Consider the following 16,529-nt stretch of genomic DNA (forward strand, 5'->3'; position numbering starts at 1 on the left):
TTTCAGAAAGAGTGAGGAATAGAGAACACCCAGCTCCCAAATGCTTAGACATGGAATGGTTAACAGGAGACCGTCCTCTGATCCAAATTTAGCAAATGGCTGTCTGGCCAAGATCCCATTGTCTGGCACTGTTGAAGGGAGAAGCTGCATTTTGCTGTCCATCCACTGAGCGAGCACCCCCCACTCCACAGCAGCCTTCTCTTGTCAGTCACTGGAGTCTGAGACAGAGGCCCTGCTCCTTTCTCTGGCCTCCCTCTTGGTGGCACAGCGCACAAAGGGACCTGAAGTCCAGCTCCAGCATTGAGAGACGATGTGATCGGGGCAGTTTCTGCCCTCCTCTACACTTCAGCTTCCTTCTCTGTGCCCAGGATTGAGATTTTTGTCATTCTTTCGAGGGAGGGCTTGGGTTCTACTGTCCAGTGACTTGGGGAGCTGGGAGAGGCCCCTCCGAGGAGCCCAGCTTGCAAGGGGCTCCTTGAGAAGGGTCCCTACTTCTCAGGCTTGGGCCCACACAGCCTGTGTGATTCAGTGGGGCACAAGGCAAAGTTTTCCGTGACCTCTTGTGGCTGAGATGAAGTAAGGGGCCATCTCACTTGGAAATAAGCTGGCAGCAGGCGCCCCATCATTTCAGGTGTGAAAACTGAGTGACAATCTCAGTCAGATCTCCAAGTAGACTGGCAGCTCTCACGGCCCCCCCCACCTTGAGAATTCCATTTACCCAACTTTTCTGTCCTCTCCTTGCCCCTTTTCACTCAGCACAGCGGAGCTGGGTTGGGATTTTTAAAAGGAACTTTACTGAGACATTAAAGGAAAATAAAAGAAAATATAAAAGCACAGAGGCAGAAGAGATGAAAGGACAGATTTAAGCTTCTGTCATAGGAGCATCTGGTCCTCCCCCACTGGGGGCCTTAGTTCTCCGGGAACACACAGACTCCCTACCCTCTGTCCTGTTATCAAACCCCTTGTTCAGACTGCTCACTTGAGAGAGCTTGGGGGCTGATCCATTGCTTCTGGTAGGATTCTCCAACCACTTTGAAGGGGGTTCCTGCCTTTTTGGGGGGCTACCTGGGCTGGGCTGGACATCAGCCCTGCAGTGGCTCTGGCTTGGCTATGAGAGCGCCATCCCCCCCCCCCCCAGCTCCCATAGCCTCCCTGGGCACTAGGTTGACCAGCAGGCCCATCCTTACCCCTACTCTGGCTGTAGCTCCTGTATGTTTTGCTCTTACTCTGCTTTGCTCTGCCCCTTCCTCTTGCCCCAGCATCTTGCTGGAAGTTAAGGCCAATTCCATGCTTCATTCAGCGTGGCTCTCTCACCTCTTTTTCACCTGTTTTTCTAGCCAAGCACTTGAGCTCTGTCTAGACATTGCCCTGAGGGGTCACCTTCTGCTGACTTGAGACCTTCTGGCCTCTGGAGCCTAACTTGGACTAAGCGAGCATGGGCTTTGTAGGCCTGCTAACTGCACAGCTACACAGGGCCCCACGCTCCTAATGGCCCCATGCTCTGCTGTTGTTACCTTGAAATTCTTAATAATTTTTAAACTAGGGACAAAATCTTCGTTTTTCACTGGGCCCCATAAATTATAGAACTGACTCTCTCCTGACCCTGTACTCTCCTCTCCAGGGCTGAACTTGGGTTGGGAAAGCCCAGCCACTTTCTGCTACTAATGTCTAAACTCGGACCAGTCTGGGGCTCACTTGCAGAGCCTGTCCAAATCAGCCCTCCCAAAACTTTGGCAGGTTTCATGATCAGAAAATCGAGGTGCTAATTGAGCCTAAGGAGGACCCAGTCCCTTCTGCCTGAGAGTTGCAGTGTTGTGTCCTCCTGAAGGCTTACCTGAGTCCTCCTTGAAATGAGGGTCTCTCTCCCCCCTTAGAGTGATGCTCGGGAGTGACCATTTTACAAAACCGGCACACCCTGAGCCAGGCAGGTGTCACACACAGCAGGGAAGAATGGCGGCTCTTTCCCACGTGGCAGAGCAAGAGCTGGGCGGGACAGGGACAGGGACAGGGACAGGTATGGCGTGATCCAGTGGCTGACGTCAGACATGAGTAGATTCTGCTGTGCCACGAAATAGTCGTATAACCTTCAACAAGCCACTTCATCTCCTTGAGCCTCTTTTTTTAATGCCAAATCTCATTGTGTTAGTTAGGGTAACTGCTATAACTAATTGTATAATGGTTCAAAAGTAACGAACGTGTCCTTTTTTTCCTCGTGGAACAGGACTGGGTGGGCTGGTGGAATGACCCTCCTCCATGCAATCGTTCAGGGACCCAGGCTAGTGGAGGTTTGGCCATCTTCAGTATGTGCCTTCTGAGATCATGCACAGGGTCATTGCCTTTCAACCCAAGGGAAAGGGAAAGGAGCATGGAGGAGCTTCCATGGGAGGTTTTTTGTTTTTTAAAGATCTTTTATTTATTTATTTGACACAGAGAGGGGGAACACAAGCAGGGGGAGTGGAAGAGGGAGAAGCAGGCTTCCCACTGAGCAGGGAGCCTGATGTGGGGCTCCATATGGGGCTCGATATGGGACTCGATATGGGGCTCGATCCCAGGACCCTGGGATCATGACCTGAGCCGAAGGCAGACGCTTAACAGCTAAGCCACCCAGGCGCCCCACATGGGAGGTTTTTATGGGACAGCCCAGGGACAGCATGTCCCCCTTCAACTCACATTGCATTGGCTGGACCCGAGCCGCGGCCATGTCTAACCGCAAGGGAGGCTGGGAAATGTAGTCTGGTGTCTGAGCTCCTGTTTGTGTGTGAACTGGAGGTAATAATGGCTTCCATGCCCGGGAGTTTTGGTGAGGATTAAATAAGGTAATGAAAGTGGAGGGCTGCCCGTGGCACCTGGCGTACAGTAAGCGCTCAGTACAAGAGAATGTTTCAGCTGGCGGTGCTGAGTCACAGGATTCTGTCCTTGCTCCAGCGTGGTCTGTCTTCTCATCCACTACTTGGATGAAGATGTATAGGCCTGCTGATAAGATTTGCTAGTGACACAGCGCTTTGAGGGGGAGCAAATCTGTTGGATGGTAGAACTGTGATTCAAAAGTTGTTCCCACCTGGACTGTTGAGCTGAAATCCAGCAGATGGGATTTGACAAAGATGTATGTAAACTCCTGCATGTGGGTCAGGAATGTCAGTGACTCAAGTCACAGAATCGAGATCACTTACCAGGGCAGCCATACCTTCTTTTGCTTATCCATTCATTCACTCCACAATTATTTACCAGACATCTACTCTGCTCCAGGCACCGGGCCAGGTGCCGGCACTTGGAGACAAATCCAGAAGACATGGTCCCTGCCTGCCAGAAGCTACACAGCCCAGCTTGCAAGAGCTCTGAGGGTTTGTGAGGCAGGAAGCAGACCCCCAACCCCAAGTGTAGGGAGTTCCCATTGAGACCTGAGGGAGGAGTGGGAATTAGTCACCCATGTGCGGGTATGTGTGCAGGTGTGTGAGTGTGTGTGTGTAAATGGAGTGTTCTAGGCAGAGGAAGTGGTGTTATAAAGGCCCAGAGAGGGCAGCACACACAAGGACCTTGGAGAAGTGGACATTTCTAAACAGAAGCAAGCCAGATGAGCACAGGGGATGTGGCTGGAGGGAAATGAAGAGCAGCCCCCAGGGACTGACCCTTTACCACCCTTTTCCCATCTGCATTGGCTCATTTATTTATTTATTTTTAAGATTTTATTTATTTATTTGTGTGTGAGAGAAAGCGAGAGAGAGAGAGCACGAGCAGGGACAGAGGCAGATGGAGAGGGAGAAGCAGGCTCCTCTCTGAGCAGGGAGCCCAACGGGGAGCTCGATCCCAGGACCCTAGGATCATGACCTGAGCCGAAGGCAGACACTTAACCATCTGAGCCACCCAGGCGCCCCTGCATTGGCTCATTTAATCATCACCATGGCCCCTGGAGGGAGGAGCTCTTACTACTCCCATTTTTTGGGTGAGGAGGTTGCAGCCCAGACATAGTAGGTAACTTGTCCAAGAGCTCTCTGCTGGGAGGGGCAGAGCTGGGATTGGAATTTGGATCTGTCTGACTCTAGAGCCAAAGTTTCACCCACTACCCTCATGCCCTTCTTCGCTTGGAGTTTAGCCTCAGGGTGAGGGGATCCATGTAGGGTTCAACACAGGGGCCGGGGGATGACTTGGTGTGACTTACCTTTTAGAAAGATGTGGGGTTTAAAACGGCACAAGCTCAGCATAAACCCTCTGACAATCAAAAGCAGTTTTGTCCTCAAGGAAAGAGGCTGAGTGTCTGGATAGTTGAGAAAGGGAAGAGACCTTGGAGGGGCTCAGGCAGCTGCCTGCAGTTCCCTGAAAGACCGCCAGGTTCTCTGCTGCTTCCTTGGCAGAATGAGAACCGGAGAATGCAAGTTACAGGGAAAGAGAGTTGGGAGGATGTTGCTGAGGACCAGAACTTCGATGGTGCCGGGGAGGGTGACGCGGGGGGGGGGGGCGGGGGCAGACCCAGGGCACCTGTGAGGGAACGCGTCGGAAGTCTCATCTCTGGGGCTTGGCATTTCTGATTTCATTTGGGCAGGTAGCCTGGTGGCTGGCTTTTAATTTTGATCTGACCGGTGGCCTGATTTCTTGCCATTTGCCCAATTTCAGGGGGCTGGGCTGGGGCCAGAGGGGCTGAGAGGGTGTCTCTCTCGTTGCAGTGACCTGGAGAAGTCGGTGGAGAAGATCCAGCGGGATGTGTCGCACAACCACCGGCTGGTGCCCGGACCAGAGCTGGAGGAGAAGGCGCTGGTGCTGAAGCAGCTTGGGGAGACGCTGACCGAGCTCAAGGGTGAGCCCCGAGGCGAGGAGGCGAGTGTGTGGCACGTGGTCCAGGGTGGGAGTCCCTGCTGCACGCCCACCGCCACCGCCAGGCGGTGCCCTCCCTGCTGCCCCTCCTCCCTAATCCTTGGAGCTGCTCCCTCCACAGCTCACTCCTTCTGGTCCCCTCAGCTCACTTCCCAGGCCTGCAGAGCAAGATGAGGGTGGTGCTGCGTGTGGAGGTGGAGGCCGTGAAGTTCCTGAAGGAGGAGCCGCAGCGCCTGGACGGGCTCCTCAAACGCTGCCGCGGGGTCACAGACATGCTGGCCCAGATCCGAAGGTCTCTCCCTCCCTGACCGCTTCTCTCCTCCCTCCGCTTTCCCAGGAGGTCACCCGCTGGGCATAGATCGATAGATCAGCCCGACCCCTTACCCTCTAGAGGTCACTGATGTACCAACCGGATCTGTACTTCCGCTCTGGCCTGTGACCCCTGGCACGGTGTAGGCTTGGCTCTCCCTTACGCTGGATGCAGTCACTGCTCCCCAGACCCCTCCATCTGTCCTGCCAGATCCCCGAGCCCTCGTCACACCCTGCCTCCCCCAGGCCAGGCTTGCCTTGCATGGGGCCGCCACCGGGTGGGCCTCACAGCTCCTCCTTACTCTCCCAACCCCAGGCAAGTGGACGAGGGGGTGTGGCCACCCCCCAACAACCTCCTGACTCAGTCCCCCAAGAAGGTGACGGCTGAGACGGACTTCAACAAGAGCCTGGACTTCGAGATGCCACCCCCCAGCCCTCCACTGAACCTCCACGAGCTGAGCGGGCCGGCCGAGGGAGCGCCTCCTACTCCCAAGGGGGGTAACCCCACCAAAGGCCCGGATGCCGCTGGCAAGAGAAGCGCGGACAAGGCTGTGTCTGTTGAGGTGCTGGGCCTGGGACGGGGGTGCATGAGCTCGGCTCGCACGTTTTTACCGCCATCCCAGACTGGGAAGTGCCAACACGTGGGTACTTCTTCCTGGGGGAGGAGGAAGTCTGAGAGACGCGTTGATGGTACCATGAGTTCTGCCAGACAGAAAAACATTTTATAAAACGATAACAATCAAGGCAGTGTGATGCTGGCCTAAGAATAGACCATGTGGTCAATGAAACAGAATAGAATGTTCCAAAACAGGACTAAGTATTATCAAGAGAGTAGTATACAATGATGATGGCATTCCGGACTCACAGGGAAAGCGTGGAACACTCAAGAAGTCTGGGGGTGCCCTGGGGGCTGGGCCAAACTTCCTTCTCCATTCCTGGCATGTGTGGCTGGGGGAAGGGGCCGTGGCCGCTGCTTGCGTGCTGACTCCCATTCCTCCTCTCCAGGCTGCTGAGCGGGACTGGGAGGAGAAGCGGGCAGCCCTGACCCAGTACAGCACCAAGGACATCAACCGGTTGCTGGAGGAGACGCAGGCGGAGCTGCTGAAGGCCATCCCTGACCTGGACTGTGCGAGCAAGGCCCACCCAGGCCTGGCCCCCACCCCTGACCACAAGCCTCCCAAGGTCCCTCACGGCCAGAAGGCAGCCCCTCGAACCGAGCCCAGTGGAAGGAGGGGCTCAGGTATGGGTGCGGGTAGGGGACTGGTGAAGGGCCCAGGGGAGGGGAGCCCCATCTTCAGGAGCTCTCAGGTTGATGGTGGAGGCACCCGGGCATGAGAATCTCTGCGGTCGAACAGCTGGGGAGGGGAGGTCCTGGGACGTCAGCAGCCTGACCCTCAGCTGCTGTAGGGAGACCCAGAGGACAGGGTGGAGCTGGACTCCACCCGGGGCTTTTCCCACTGCCCTGACTGCGGCTGAGAGGCCCACACAGGGAGGAGGAGCAAGCCCCGGCCAAGAGTCACCACCTGCTCGGTGTGACCAGGCATGCGCTCTGACCCAGGCCGTGCGAGACGGGTGTGGTGCTGGTCCTCATGGACATGGTTTTTGGAACCCCCGCACCCACAAGCCTGTGAGCTCATAGGGGAGGCAGAAATACGGCCAGAAATAGCAGTCATCATTCCTTCATTGATTCATTTCTGCCATCTGGGTTTGTTAAGCACCTGCTGGGTGCTGGGTGCTAGGTGCTGGGGAAAAGAAGACAAGACACTACTTGTTTTCAAGGAGCTTAAAATTTAGCGGGGGTGTCATACTAGCAGTTTTGCTTACCAAACACATGTTATGTGACAGGAACTACTCCAGATGCTTTCTGCACGTTCATCCTTACCATTCTGCAGCAACCCCAGGGCTCAGATACAGTCGTTATTCCCATTTTGCAGAGGAGGACGCTGAGGCTCAGCATAGCGAAGGGATCCGTGCCAGGCCCTGCTCAGTGTGTAAACCGGACACGGGATGCGGGGGCTAACCAGCGGTGGGCTGCAGTCCTACAGGAGGCCCTGGGAGGGCGGGGAGGGCTTCCCACGACAGGTCACTTCCCCTTGGAGTCTTGAAAACAAGGAGGCCTTTCCCTGGACAGTGAGAAAGGGCATCTCAGGGAGAGGCAAGGGCACAGGCACACACCTGCAGGGGTGTGAAGGCCAGGAAGGAGCAAATGGAGCTCGAGCTGAAACGCTGGCAGGCGTGGAACATGCTGGACCAAGGGGCTCGGACATGGCTTGGGCTCATGGGAAGCCACTGGGGCTCAAAGGCAGAGGGCTGTCGGGTGTGAGTGACTTTCCTGTAGGTTGCCCTGGAAACCGCCCCCGCCCCTGGAGAAACAGGGGCAGGGAGAACCTGGTGGGTGGCGTCAGGCTCTGGCAAGTGTAACCGCTGTCTCTTGCTGGAGAAGAGAGGAAGACGGGTGCGGAGCCGCAGCTGAGGGGCAGGGTGGGAAGAGATGGATGGATTAGGGCAGCGCTTCTCAAGCTTGAATGTGTGCGTGAAATCACTGGGAGATCTGTCGAAATGTGGGTTCTGGTTCAGCAGCGTGGGGAGGCCTAAGCTGCCGCATTTCTAACAAGCTCCCAGATGCTGCCGGGGCTGCTGTACCCACACTTTGGGTACACTAAGAGGGGTGCTGGGCCAGTGTTCCGTGGGGAGGTGAGAGAGACGGAGGAGGGGCCTGGGTCTTCTCCCTGAGCTTTCCTCACCCCTCCTCCCCGGAGGAGGAAGCAGGGTTTCTCCCCTGGGTGCTGGGGCTCCAAGGTTAAGGGTCCGCTGAGCCCCAGTCCCTTGGCCGCCCACAGATGAGCTGACAGTGCCTCGGTACCGCACGGAGAAGCCCTCCAAGTCGCCCCCACCACCCCCGCCCCGCCGGAGCTTCCCCTCTTCCCACGGCCTCACCACCACGCGCACCGGAGAGGTGGTGGTCACCAGCAAGAAGGATTCGGCCTTCATCAAGGTACTGACCCCACCTTGGGCAGCGGGGTACCCGATGTGACCTCTGAAGACCCTCTGGGGCGGAAGAAGAGAAGGAGGCTGGGGAAGGGTGACTCTTACTGGGGCTTGGGCTTCCGCCGTGGGAAGGGGGCTGCCTCGCAGGGGACGGAAGAAGTGGAAGATGAGGAGCCGAGGCAGAAAGCGGCCTGGCGCTGATGGGGCGTAGGAGGCGAGCTGGTGCTGCAGGGGGACAGAGCCTGGTCTTGATGGGGGCCTGGGCCTTGCAGAAGGCCGAGTCCGAGGAGCTGGAGGTACAGAAGCCCCAGGTGAAGCTGCGCCGCACCGTGTCCGAGGTGGCCCGGCCGGCCTCCACACCACCCATCATGGCCTCGGCCATCAAAGATGAGGACGACGAGGACCGCATCATCGCCGAGCTAGAGGTGGGTCAGGGGCATGTCTGGTCCCTGAGTCCTCAGCCAGGCCCCTCCGTTTCCCCAGCAAACTGACCCTGGGGTGTGGGGTGGTGGGGAGCAGTGACTGGGCTCCTGGGCTCCTGCCGAGGGCTGGTCTGTACTGGAACCCGTCCTTCTGGCCTCGATTTCTCCACCACTGTAAAATGGGGGGAGGAGGTCTAAAGTCCCTCTTTGCAGGGTTGAGTGTTTTTTATTGTAGTCTCTGAGACCCCCACAGGGTCTGCCCCGAGACGCCCTAGGCTCTGACAAACCCGTCCCTGAATTCTGAGAACAGAGTGCTTTAACACCCTGATCCCCAAGTACCCTGAGCTCCCCGCCCCGTGCTGTGAGTCACCCGTACTCAAGTGTTCGCACCCCCCCCCCAAGTGGCTGGAGACCCTGACTACCTAGGCCTCTGGAGGAGGAGACAAGACGGAGGGCAGAGTGGCCAGTAAGCGTGGTGAGGGGCCAAGGAGTAAGGCTGGGGTCCCTCCCTGTGGGCCATAGGCCAGCACCCCTGTCTTCCCTGTGCCCCCTTCTCCAAACCTGCCCCCACCTTCTGCTCCCCAGGTGTTTGAGAGAAGTTCAGTGTCTTCCCTTCCCCCCACGCCCCGTCGCCAGCCGATCCCCACCTTGCTGGCACCCCAGGACCTGGGCCCCCCTGGGGGCTCAGCCCAGGGCCCCACATGGAAGGTAACGGGCTGCCCCCACCTCTCACGGCTCTCTCTCTGCCTGTGCCTCCACACCTTCCTCTCCTCACCTCTCACGCTAACCCACTAACACGCCAGTCACCTCCCCAAGTCCCACCACTGCCACAGCCTCGCCTGCCTGGACTCACCCCTCCCCGGCTCCAAGGACAGGCGCATAACCCTTCCGGCCTTCTGGAGATTCTAGCAATCTGGTACCCGGCGGCCTCCCCCCCGTGGCCGCATTTTTCTTACAGGCTTGATTGTGAGCTGGGCAGTTGTTCCAGGCTGCGGCCAGAGTTTAGGTCTGACCCAGAGCCTGGGTTTTGTCTCGGTCCAAGACCAGAGCTTGGACCCTGATCACTACATGACTTGAGGTCCAACTCAAAACCGGACTTCGTCCTGAGCTCTTGCCCAGTCCCTGCTCTCCAACCCCCTCCTCTGCCACTGGGGCCTGGTGGGGCTCTCCCACTAGAATCTATGCCTTGCACTGGGGGCCAGGACACCCCAGGAGAAAGGCTCATTTACAGCCTCCTTCTCTCCCATGGCCCCAGTGGTCAGGGAACTTGGAGTAGAAGAAAGCCATGCCCTTCCTTGGCTGCTGGTTCTGTCTTTCAGCACTGGGAAGTTCTGCCTTCTCTCTAACTTCAGTCCTTGCTGCTGTCCTGCTGCACTTATTTTCTCTTTATCTTTCCTTGGGAATGTTGGGGTGGACCTGCTGTCTGCACCCCCAGGGGACTGCACTCGGGGAGGGGAAGCTGGGGGAGGTGGTCTGGGAAACTTTCCCTCTTCCCAGTCAGGTTGGGTCAGGAGAACCTCTGCTCTGGGGAGGGCAGCCTCCCACACTCACGTGCTCACCCGCTTCGTCTGGTTCTCTTTGGCCCACCGTGGGCTCGGTGCTGGCCGCCACCTAATTTCTGGCCTGCTCGTGGCTTGTGGCGCTTTGATTCCTTGGCCAGGGCCGGGGAGCAGACAGGTGGACAAAACCATCTGCTGGGCCAAGGATGGGCACAGAGCAGTCCGAGGAGCCGTCTGGGGATGAGCAGTGTGCAAGGGGTGCCCCCCAGGCTGGCCGTGCCCTTGGCATTTTGGCCCACTGCACCCAGCCCCTGCCTCTCTCTGGCCTCTGGGAGCCAGTCCTGGAGGGGTCCAGTGGGCAAAGCCTCTCTGCTGGCCTTCTGGGCTGGCTTACGCCCTGCATCCTGAGATGCCATCGGGCCGCGGAGCCGGGCAGGCGTGGGTCGCCTCTCTGCTTTCCCAGTCTGCACCCCCCACCTCCATCCAGGTAAGCAGGTGGCAGGGCGGGGTGGGCTGCCTTGGGAGGGGGGCTTGAGGTCCCTGGAATATTCCCCCATGGCTCCTTTTAGTGGAAAGAGCACTGGACTTGGAGTCAGACTGCCTGGGTTCAAATCCTGGCTCTGCCACTAGCTAGCTGTGGGTAAGTGGCCTTGGGAGAAGCACATGACACCCCCCTGGATTTGCTCATCTGTCAAGTGGGGACCATAGGAGCAGTCGCCATGTCGTGGGTGATAGTAAGGACTCACGATGAAAGCGTATATGACAGAGCTTGGCACGAGACTCTGCTGGTCTGAATTAGACCGGAATTCACTCGAGCTGGGGGGCTGTGAGTGGGGGCCCCCCAAAGCCGGACCAGGCGATGCTCACACAGAAGCCAAACTCTAGCAGCCGAGGGACGTGAGCCCCTCCCCTCGAGGCTGTGAAGCCCTTGGGTAAGCTCCAGAAGGAGGGGCGAGGGGGCCTGGAGTCTCTGGCCTGAGAAGAGCATGACAGCCCCAGCGTCTGAGGCCAGAGACCACTCAGGTCAGTTCGACAAAGAGCTGATATTGGCTGAGTGCTTAGAATGTGCCCACGCCTGCGTAAGCGCACTGAATTCTCCACCAACTCCGTGCTATTGTTACCTCATTGCACAGATGGGCAGACTCCTGGGAGTGCCCATGGCCCTGCTCCCAGAGCTTAACGCGGGCAGTGGGAGGCAGACCTATGTCTGTGCTTCCCGGGAAACCGGTGTCTCTGCCAGAAAGTGGGGGACCATAGTGTGGGGTGGGAAGGGGCCTGAGTTCTAGTCCCAGCTGTGCCTCTGACTTGCTGAATAAACTCAGTCACCCCCCGCCTCAGTTTCCCCATCTGTGCAAGGAAGCGGCTGGGCTCACCTGTGTCTAAACCCCCATCCCAGCTCAGGGCATTCGGTTTGCAGGGATCAGACTCTCCCTCACCTCTCTTCTCCCCGCAGGCTGCCCCAAGCCCCAGGGCCTTCTGTGTCCCCCGGATCATCTTGACAGAGTGTACCCCCAACCCTCCCTCCCCACCAGAGGCCAGGCCTGAGGAAGCCAGTCCCAGGACAACTCCCACCCCGCGCCCCTGGAGCCTGGCTGGCGGTGGGAGGGGCTGCGATGGTGCCTGGGCCCCACCAGAGGTAATGGCCAAGGCTTCCCAGCCCAGGAGCAGCTTGGCGCCCGAGAAGGAAGGGACAGCTCTGAAGAGACTGGGGATGGAGAGCAGGACCCCAGCGGAAGGAAGACCGGGGGCCCCCTGCCCTTGGGGACCAGCCCCCGATGGGACTCAGGAGTCCCCCACTGTGGAGACCCACCCAGAGAAGACCCCCAAGGACACCGGACAGGATGCCCAACCCCGCAGCCGGGAGCCCAGGGGCCAGTCTGCCGCAGGCCCAGGCTGCACAGTGAGAGGCGCCGCTGCCCAGCGGAGGGACAGCCTGGAGGAGACACTCCGGGAGCTGGAGGCCACCCTGAGCCAGATGGGCACGGCCCTCACCGCGGGACCCTCTGGCAGCCCCCCACCCCTGCCACCCAGTCCCCAGGTGGCTGCCTCCTCCCCTAGCTCGTTCTCCTGCCTTTGTGCTCCAGTCTCTTGGTCCTCAGAGCTGGAGGGAGCTGGGGGGCTGCAGGCGCACCTCGCCAGCCCCCTCCTTCCAATGGCCTTCTCTCAGCTCCTGCCAGCCTCCTGGGAGCTGGCGCCGGGTGAGGTTTGCAGGCAGAGCCCCGGGAGGCTGGGAAGCTGGCCTACCCAGGGATCAGCCCAAGCAGCCCTGGCAGGGACCGGTCCTCTCCCCTCTGCTCTGTATCTGTAAACCAACCAATAAAGTTCTGTCCTCCTTTTCCGTCCCCACACTCCCCTCCCCCTCTCCTGTCTGAGTCTCTTTGCCTCTGTTGTTTCTCTGTCTGCACCTCTGAATCCCCAGAGTCCTTCTGGGCAGGATGGTACCTGGGTGGTTCAGAGGAGCTGGGCTTGTCCGTCTCTAGGGAGACTTCACCCCCATCCTGCCATTCAGAGGAAGATGCGGGTCCCACTCTGCCATTTTAAAGATCCTCCTCAAATCTCAGGCATGCTCTGGGAGACTCAGAAAAGGGTACCTCAGCAGGAGTGGGGGTGATGGCAGCCACTCTCTCTTTAGAAGTGGCTCCCCCAGGAGGGTACCTGCTGCCCCTGGGCTACTCAAGGGAACCACCAAAGAGCTCTCGCTGGGGAACTGCTGGGAACCTGGCCGGGGGACCCCTTAACCCTGGCCTCAGAGAGCGGACCTGGGTCCTGGCTAGGGATGTGGCGGCAGGGAGGTGCAAAGGTCTCCGGGTCTCACAGAGCCCCCTGAGGCGGTCCCACGCCCAGAGACCCCACCCAGCGCCTGGGATGCCTGTGGGATCCCACCTCCAATCCCCACCCTGTTCCTCTTCCTGCAGAGCGGCGGTGGCAGCGTGCCACCCATGAAGGTGGTGACTCCAGGGGCCTCCCGGCTGAAGGCGGTCCAGGGCCAGGCGGGCAGCCCCGACAAAGGCAAGCACGGCAAGCAGAGGGCGGAGTACATGAGGATCCAGGCCCAGCAGCAGGTAGGTGTGGCCCCGTGGGGGGCGGGGCTCGGCCCCTCCAGGCCCCTCCCCTTCCCTTCCCCCGGGGTTCTGAGTGCTCCGCGGCGAGCGGGGCGTCTCCTGCCAGCACTCCCGAGGCCACCTTCCTGCCAGCTGCCCAGAGGCCTCGTCCCCGCCAGGAAGGCCCCAGCGGCCCCCTGAGCCATCTTTTCCCTCCTCCTTCCAACCCCAGCACTCTGGATCTGGTTTAGAACATCTATTTTCAATCAGGCCACTCCCTCACCTGGCAGAGAAGGCCCTCTCCCCAGCTGCTCCTGGGAGCCCTCAGGTCCCCCCAAGGCCCGGCCTGCCCTGGGGTGAGGGAGGGGCTTCGATGTCCGTTTGTCTTCCTGCCTCAGCTCTGCTCTGCTTCCTCTCCCTGCTCTCAGCCCCCTGCTATCTTGGGGGGGGTACCCCATTGTCATCAATCCTCCCTCTTGGTCCTCAGGCCATTTCCCAGCTGAGGGAGAAACCAATTTTGCATCTGCTTTTCAGTGTTTGGGCTTTGGTGGGTTCCACTGATGTCACTGGGGAGAGGGAGAAGTACTGTGGCCCCCAGGGGGGTGGGGACGGCAGGGGTGCTGTACCCTCTTTCAGATGTCGTCATCGGGCCTGGGGCCGGTCTGTAGAATTGACAGCCCCACCCGTGGGTGTTTCTGTCCTGTGACCCACTGTGTGGCCTGGTCAGAAGGTGCAGGGTGGTCCCTGGGCCTAGATACTGAGAGAGAACTTTCGTGCCCTCATTTGGTTCAGGAAGTATTTCTGAGCAGCTCCTGCGTGCCAGGCCTGTTGGGGGTGCTGGGGTGGGCGTGGGCACTGTGAAATGTCTAGATGCTGTGACCTGAAGAAGGTTCTAGGTTCTGAGGCAGGAGGTTACAGATGGCAAGTCCAGCTCCCTTCTTTACAGATGAAGGGACAGTTCAGAGAAGGGAAGGGGCTTCCCGAAGGCACACAGCAAGGTGACATCAGAGCCAGGACAGGACCTGGGAATCATAGAGCCCTTCCCACCCCACAGTCCTGCGACAACCCTGGGCTGCTGGTTTCCTGGAGGGACCCGTGGAGGCGGGCCATCCAGGACTCACCTGCCCCTGACCAGCCTTCCTTCCCAGCTCCCCGCGGGCCCACCATCTTCCTCATGAGGCCCCAGACACAGCATGCAAATCCCACCCCAGCTCCTTGTCCTGCCTCCACAGTGCCCGAGTTCCCCTCGTCCTGTCCAGACTGGTCTGTCCTTCGTCTCCAGAATAGCGGCTGACATGCGCGGGGCGCTCCCTTGTGCAGGACACACACGTTCTCCCGTTTCCCCTTCACCACAGCACTCTGAGGAATCCCCACTCGACAGATGGGGAAACTGAGGCTTTACCCACGGTCATGCAGCTGGCAAGGGGTGCGGCAGGGTTGGCCTCCAGACTGCCCGGTCCCCCTCCCCCCTACACACCTTGCCTTCAGCCTCTCCAGTAACTGCTCTGCTGTCTGTCACCCTGACTGCCCGTCCTGGGGCACCCAGCGCCCCTGTCACCTCTGTGGCCTCCGTGCCCCCCCCCACCATTCGGTCCCCAGCCCACTTGGTCTTTCCTCCATCCTCCCGCCAGGGCTAGGCCTCCCGCAGGCCCCCAGCGCGCACGTGTCCGCGCGTGCGCGTGCACACACACACACACACACACACACACACACACAGGCATGCTGTGTAGGCCCTCCCTTCCTCTCCTCCCTGGCCAGCCCTCACCCTGACCCTCCTGACTCCTTGCTGGGCGTCTCTCCTCTGCACGCCTCCTCACCTCGCTGTGACCGCTGTGACCGCTTCCTCCCGGGCCTCTCTGCTCCCCATACCACACACTCCTCTCCCAGGGCACCAGGTGCCATCTACCCCTGCCCCGGGGCTCTGTTCTGAGCCCAAGCCTGCCCCTCAGAAAATGTCACCCACCCCAGGGGCCTCCACCCACACTGGGGGGTCTCCCTCACCACCTACGGTACACAGTACTCCCCCCGCCCCGCCCCCCCCCCCCCCCCCCCGGCCCACAGGCCTGGCTGTGCCTCTCGCTTTCACTTTCTGGTAGCCTTTCATTACAAAGCACCTTGTCCCTAACAAAGGAATGTCTGTTCCTTGTGGACCTTTCTAAAGATGCAGGATGAAAACCACCCTATGCCTCATTACCTAAATGCATGCCCTTCTAGGATCTCCCTGTCACTTCTGTCACCTCTAACCTATTTTCCCAGACCTGTGGGCTGGGGACAGATGTGAGGAAATTGCAGATTTGATTATGTCATTCCCCCAACTTCAAACCCATGCCCACGGCTCTCCGCCAGGGGAGAAAATCCAAAGTCCTTCACCTGCTGCCCAAGGCACTTCCACGACCAGCTTGGGTTCCTTCCTCCCGGTTCTCCTGGCGCCCTCTGTCCCACACCCTCCGTTGGCTGCAGCCACTCTGGGTCACCCGGCCCTCTGTCCTCTGGGCCTGAACACCGCTCCCTGTCAGCTCAGGCTGGGAACTTGGTTAAGTCCTCTGCCTTCTGCTGCCTCTTCCCTCATCTGTACGATAGAGACAAAAACCCAGCAGCAGGTTTCGGAGGTCACATCACACCAGGTGTGGGAAGGAACTGGGAACGCCCCCAAGTGCCCTGTGAAGGACGGTCCCCTTCGTCCTTGGTCGTTGTCCTTTGGTATGCTTGTCAGCGCCGAGGGCTGGCCTTTCTCTCATCACGTGGTTCTAACACTTGGGGCTCCAAGCTGCCTTTGACAATGACTGGGAAGGAGCATGAAAGTGCCAGGGCCAGAGACACAAAAAGGGGGAGAAAAGAGTTCTGAGATGGGGCTGCAACAGTGCCTTATACTCCAGAGAAATCAGAGGAAACAATTGAACAAAAGCCCGTGGATGTCATGCTCGAGACCCAGGGCTGGGATGGTAGCCAGATTCCCAGGGGTGCAAGGACCCGGGGCCTGCTGCAGATGGGAAACCACGGACCCCTCCTCTTCTACTAGGGCTAGGAAATCTGGTCCATCTCCTCAGAGGGTCCTGCGGTCCCGTCATCCCACCTCCCCGCCCCCCGCATGGCTGCCTTCCCTCCTGGGGGTCCCAGGCCCACAGATCGGGTTAGGAGCAGGAGAACCTTTCCCAGAGGCCCCTAACTGCTCTCCCCTCTCTTCCTGTTGCCCCATTCCTGAATCAGTCACTGGCAAGGAGAACGGAATTGCTCGAATTGGTTAGATTGCTGGAGACCCAGCCCACCCTTGGGCTGGGGGAAAGGCCCACCTCTCCTGACAGACCAGGGCTGATTCAGGCAGGATTTTGGTTGGAAGGAGGGCGTGTGGGCAGCAGAGGAAGTGGCCCTGGGAGTGGCCCTGGAAGAGGCACCAACAGGGTCTGCCACAACAGGGTGACCTGTCCCTGTGTGGAGATGTGTGTCACAGCGGGGAGGGGCGGGGC

General features: G+C 59.2%; 1 protein-coding gene across 1 annotated transcript in view; it reads left to right on the forward strand.

The window, feature by feature from the left end:
• Positions 1–16,529, forward strand: part of SRCIN1 (SRC kinase signaling inhibitor 1) — a 67,130-nt gene that overhangs the window by 44,722 nt on the left and 5,879 nt on the right. Inside the window, exons 14-22 of the mRNA XM_087854456.1 lie at positions 4,659–4,789; positions 4,951–5,098; positions 5,432–5,678; positions 6,121–6,355; positions 7,956–8,110; positions 8,376–8,528; positions 9,111–9,233; positions 11,478–12,062; positions 12,940–13,086. Of these exons, the coding sequence (XP_087710582.1) occupies positions 4,659–4,789; positions 4,951–5,098; positions 5,432–5,678; positions 6,121–6,355; positions 7,956–8,110; positions 8,376–8,528; positions 9,111–9,233; positions 11,478–12,062; positions 12,940–13,086 (1,924 nt within the window). The remainder of the gene's footprint in view (positions 1–4,658; positions 4,790–4,950; positions 5,099–5,431; positions 5,679–6,120; positions 6,356–7,955; positions 8,111–8,375; positions 8,529–9,110; positions 9,234–11,477; positions 12,063–12,939; positions 13,087–16,529) is intronic.

Source organism: Ursus americanus, chromosome 23 (assembly GCF_024610735.1).
Source record: "Ursus americanus isolate L20-20 chromosome 23, mUrsAme1.1.p, whole genome shotgun sequence".
In the NCBI taxonomy this organism is placed as follows: Eukaryota; Metazoa; Chordata; class Mammalia; order Carnivora; family Ursidae; genus Ursus; species Ursus americanus.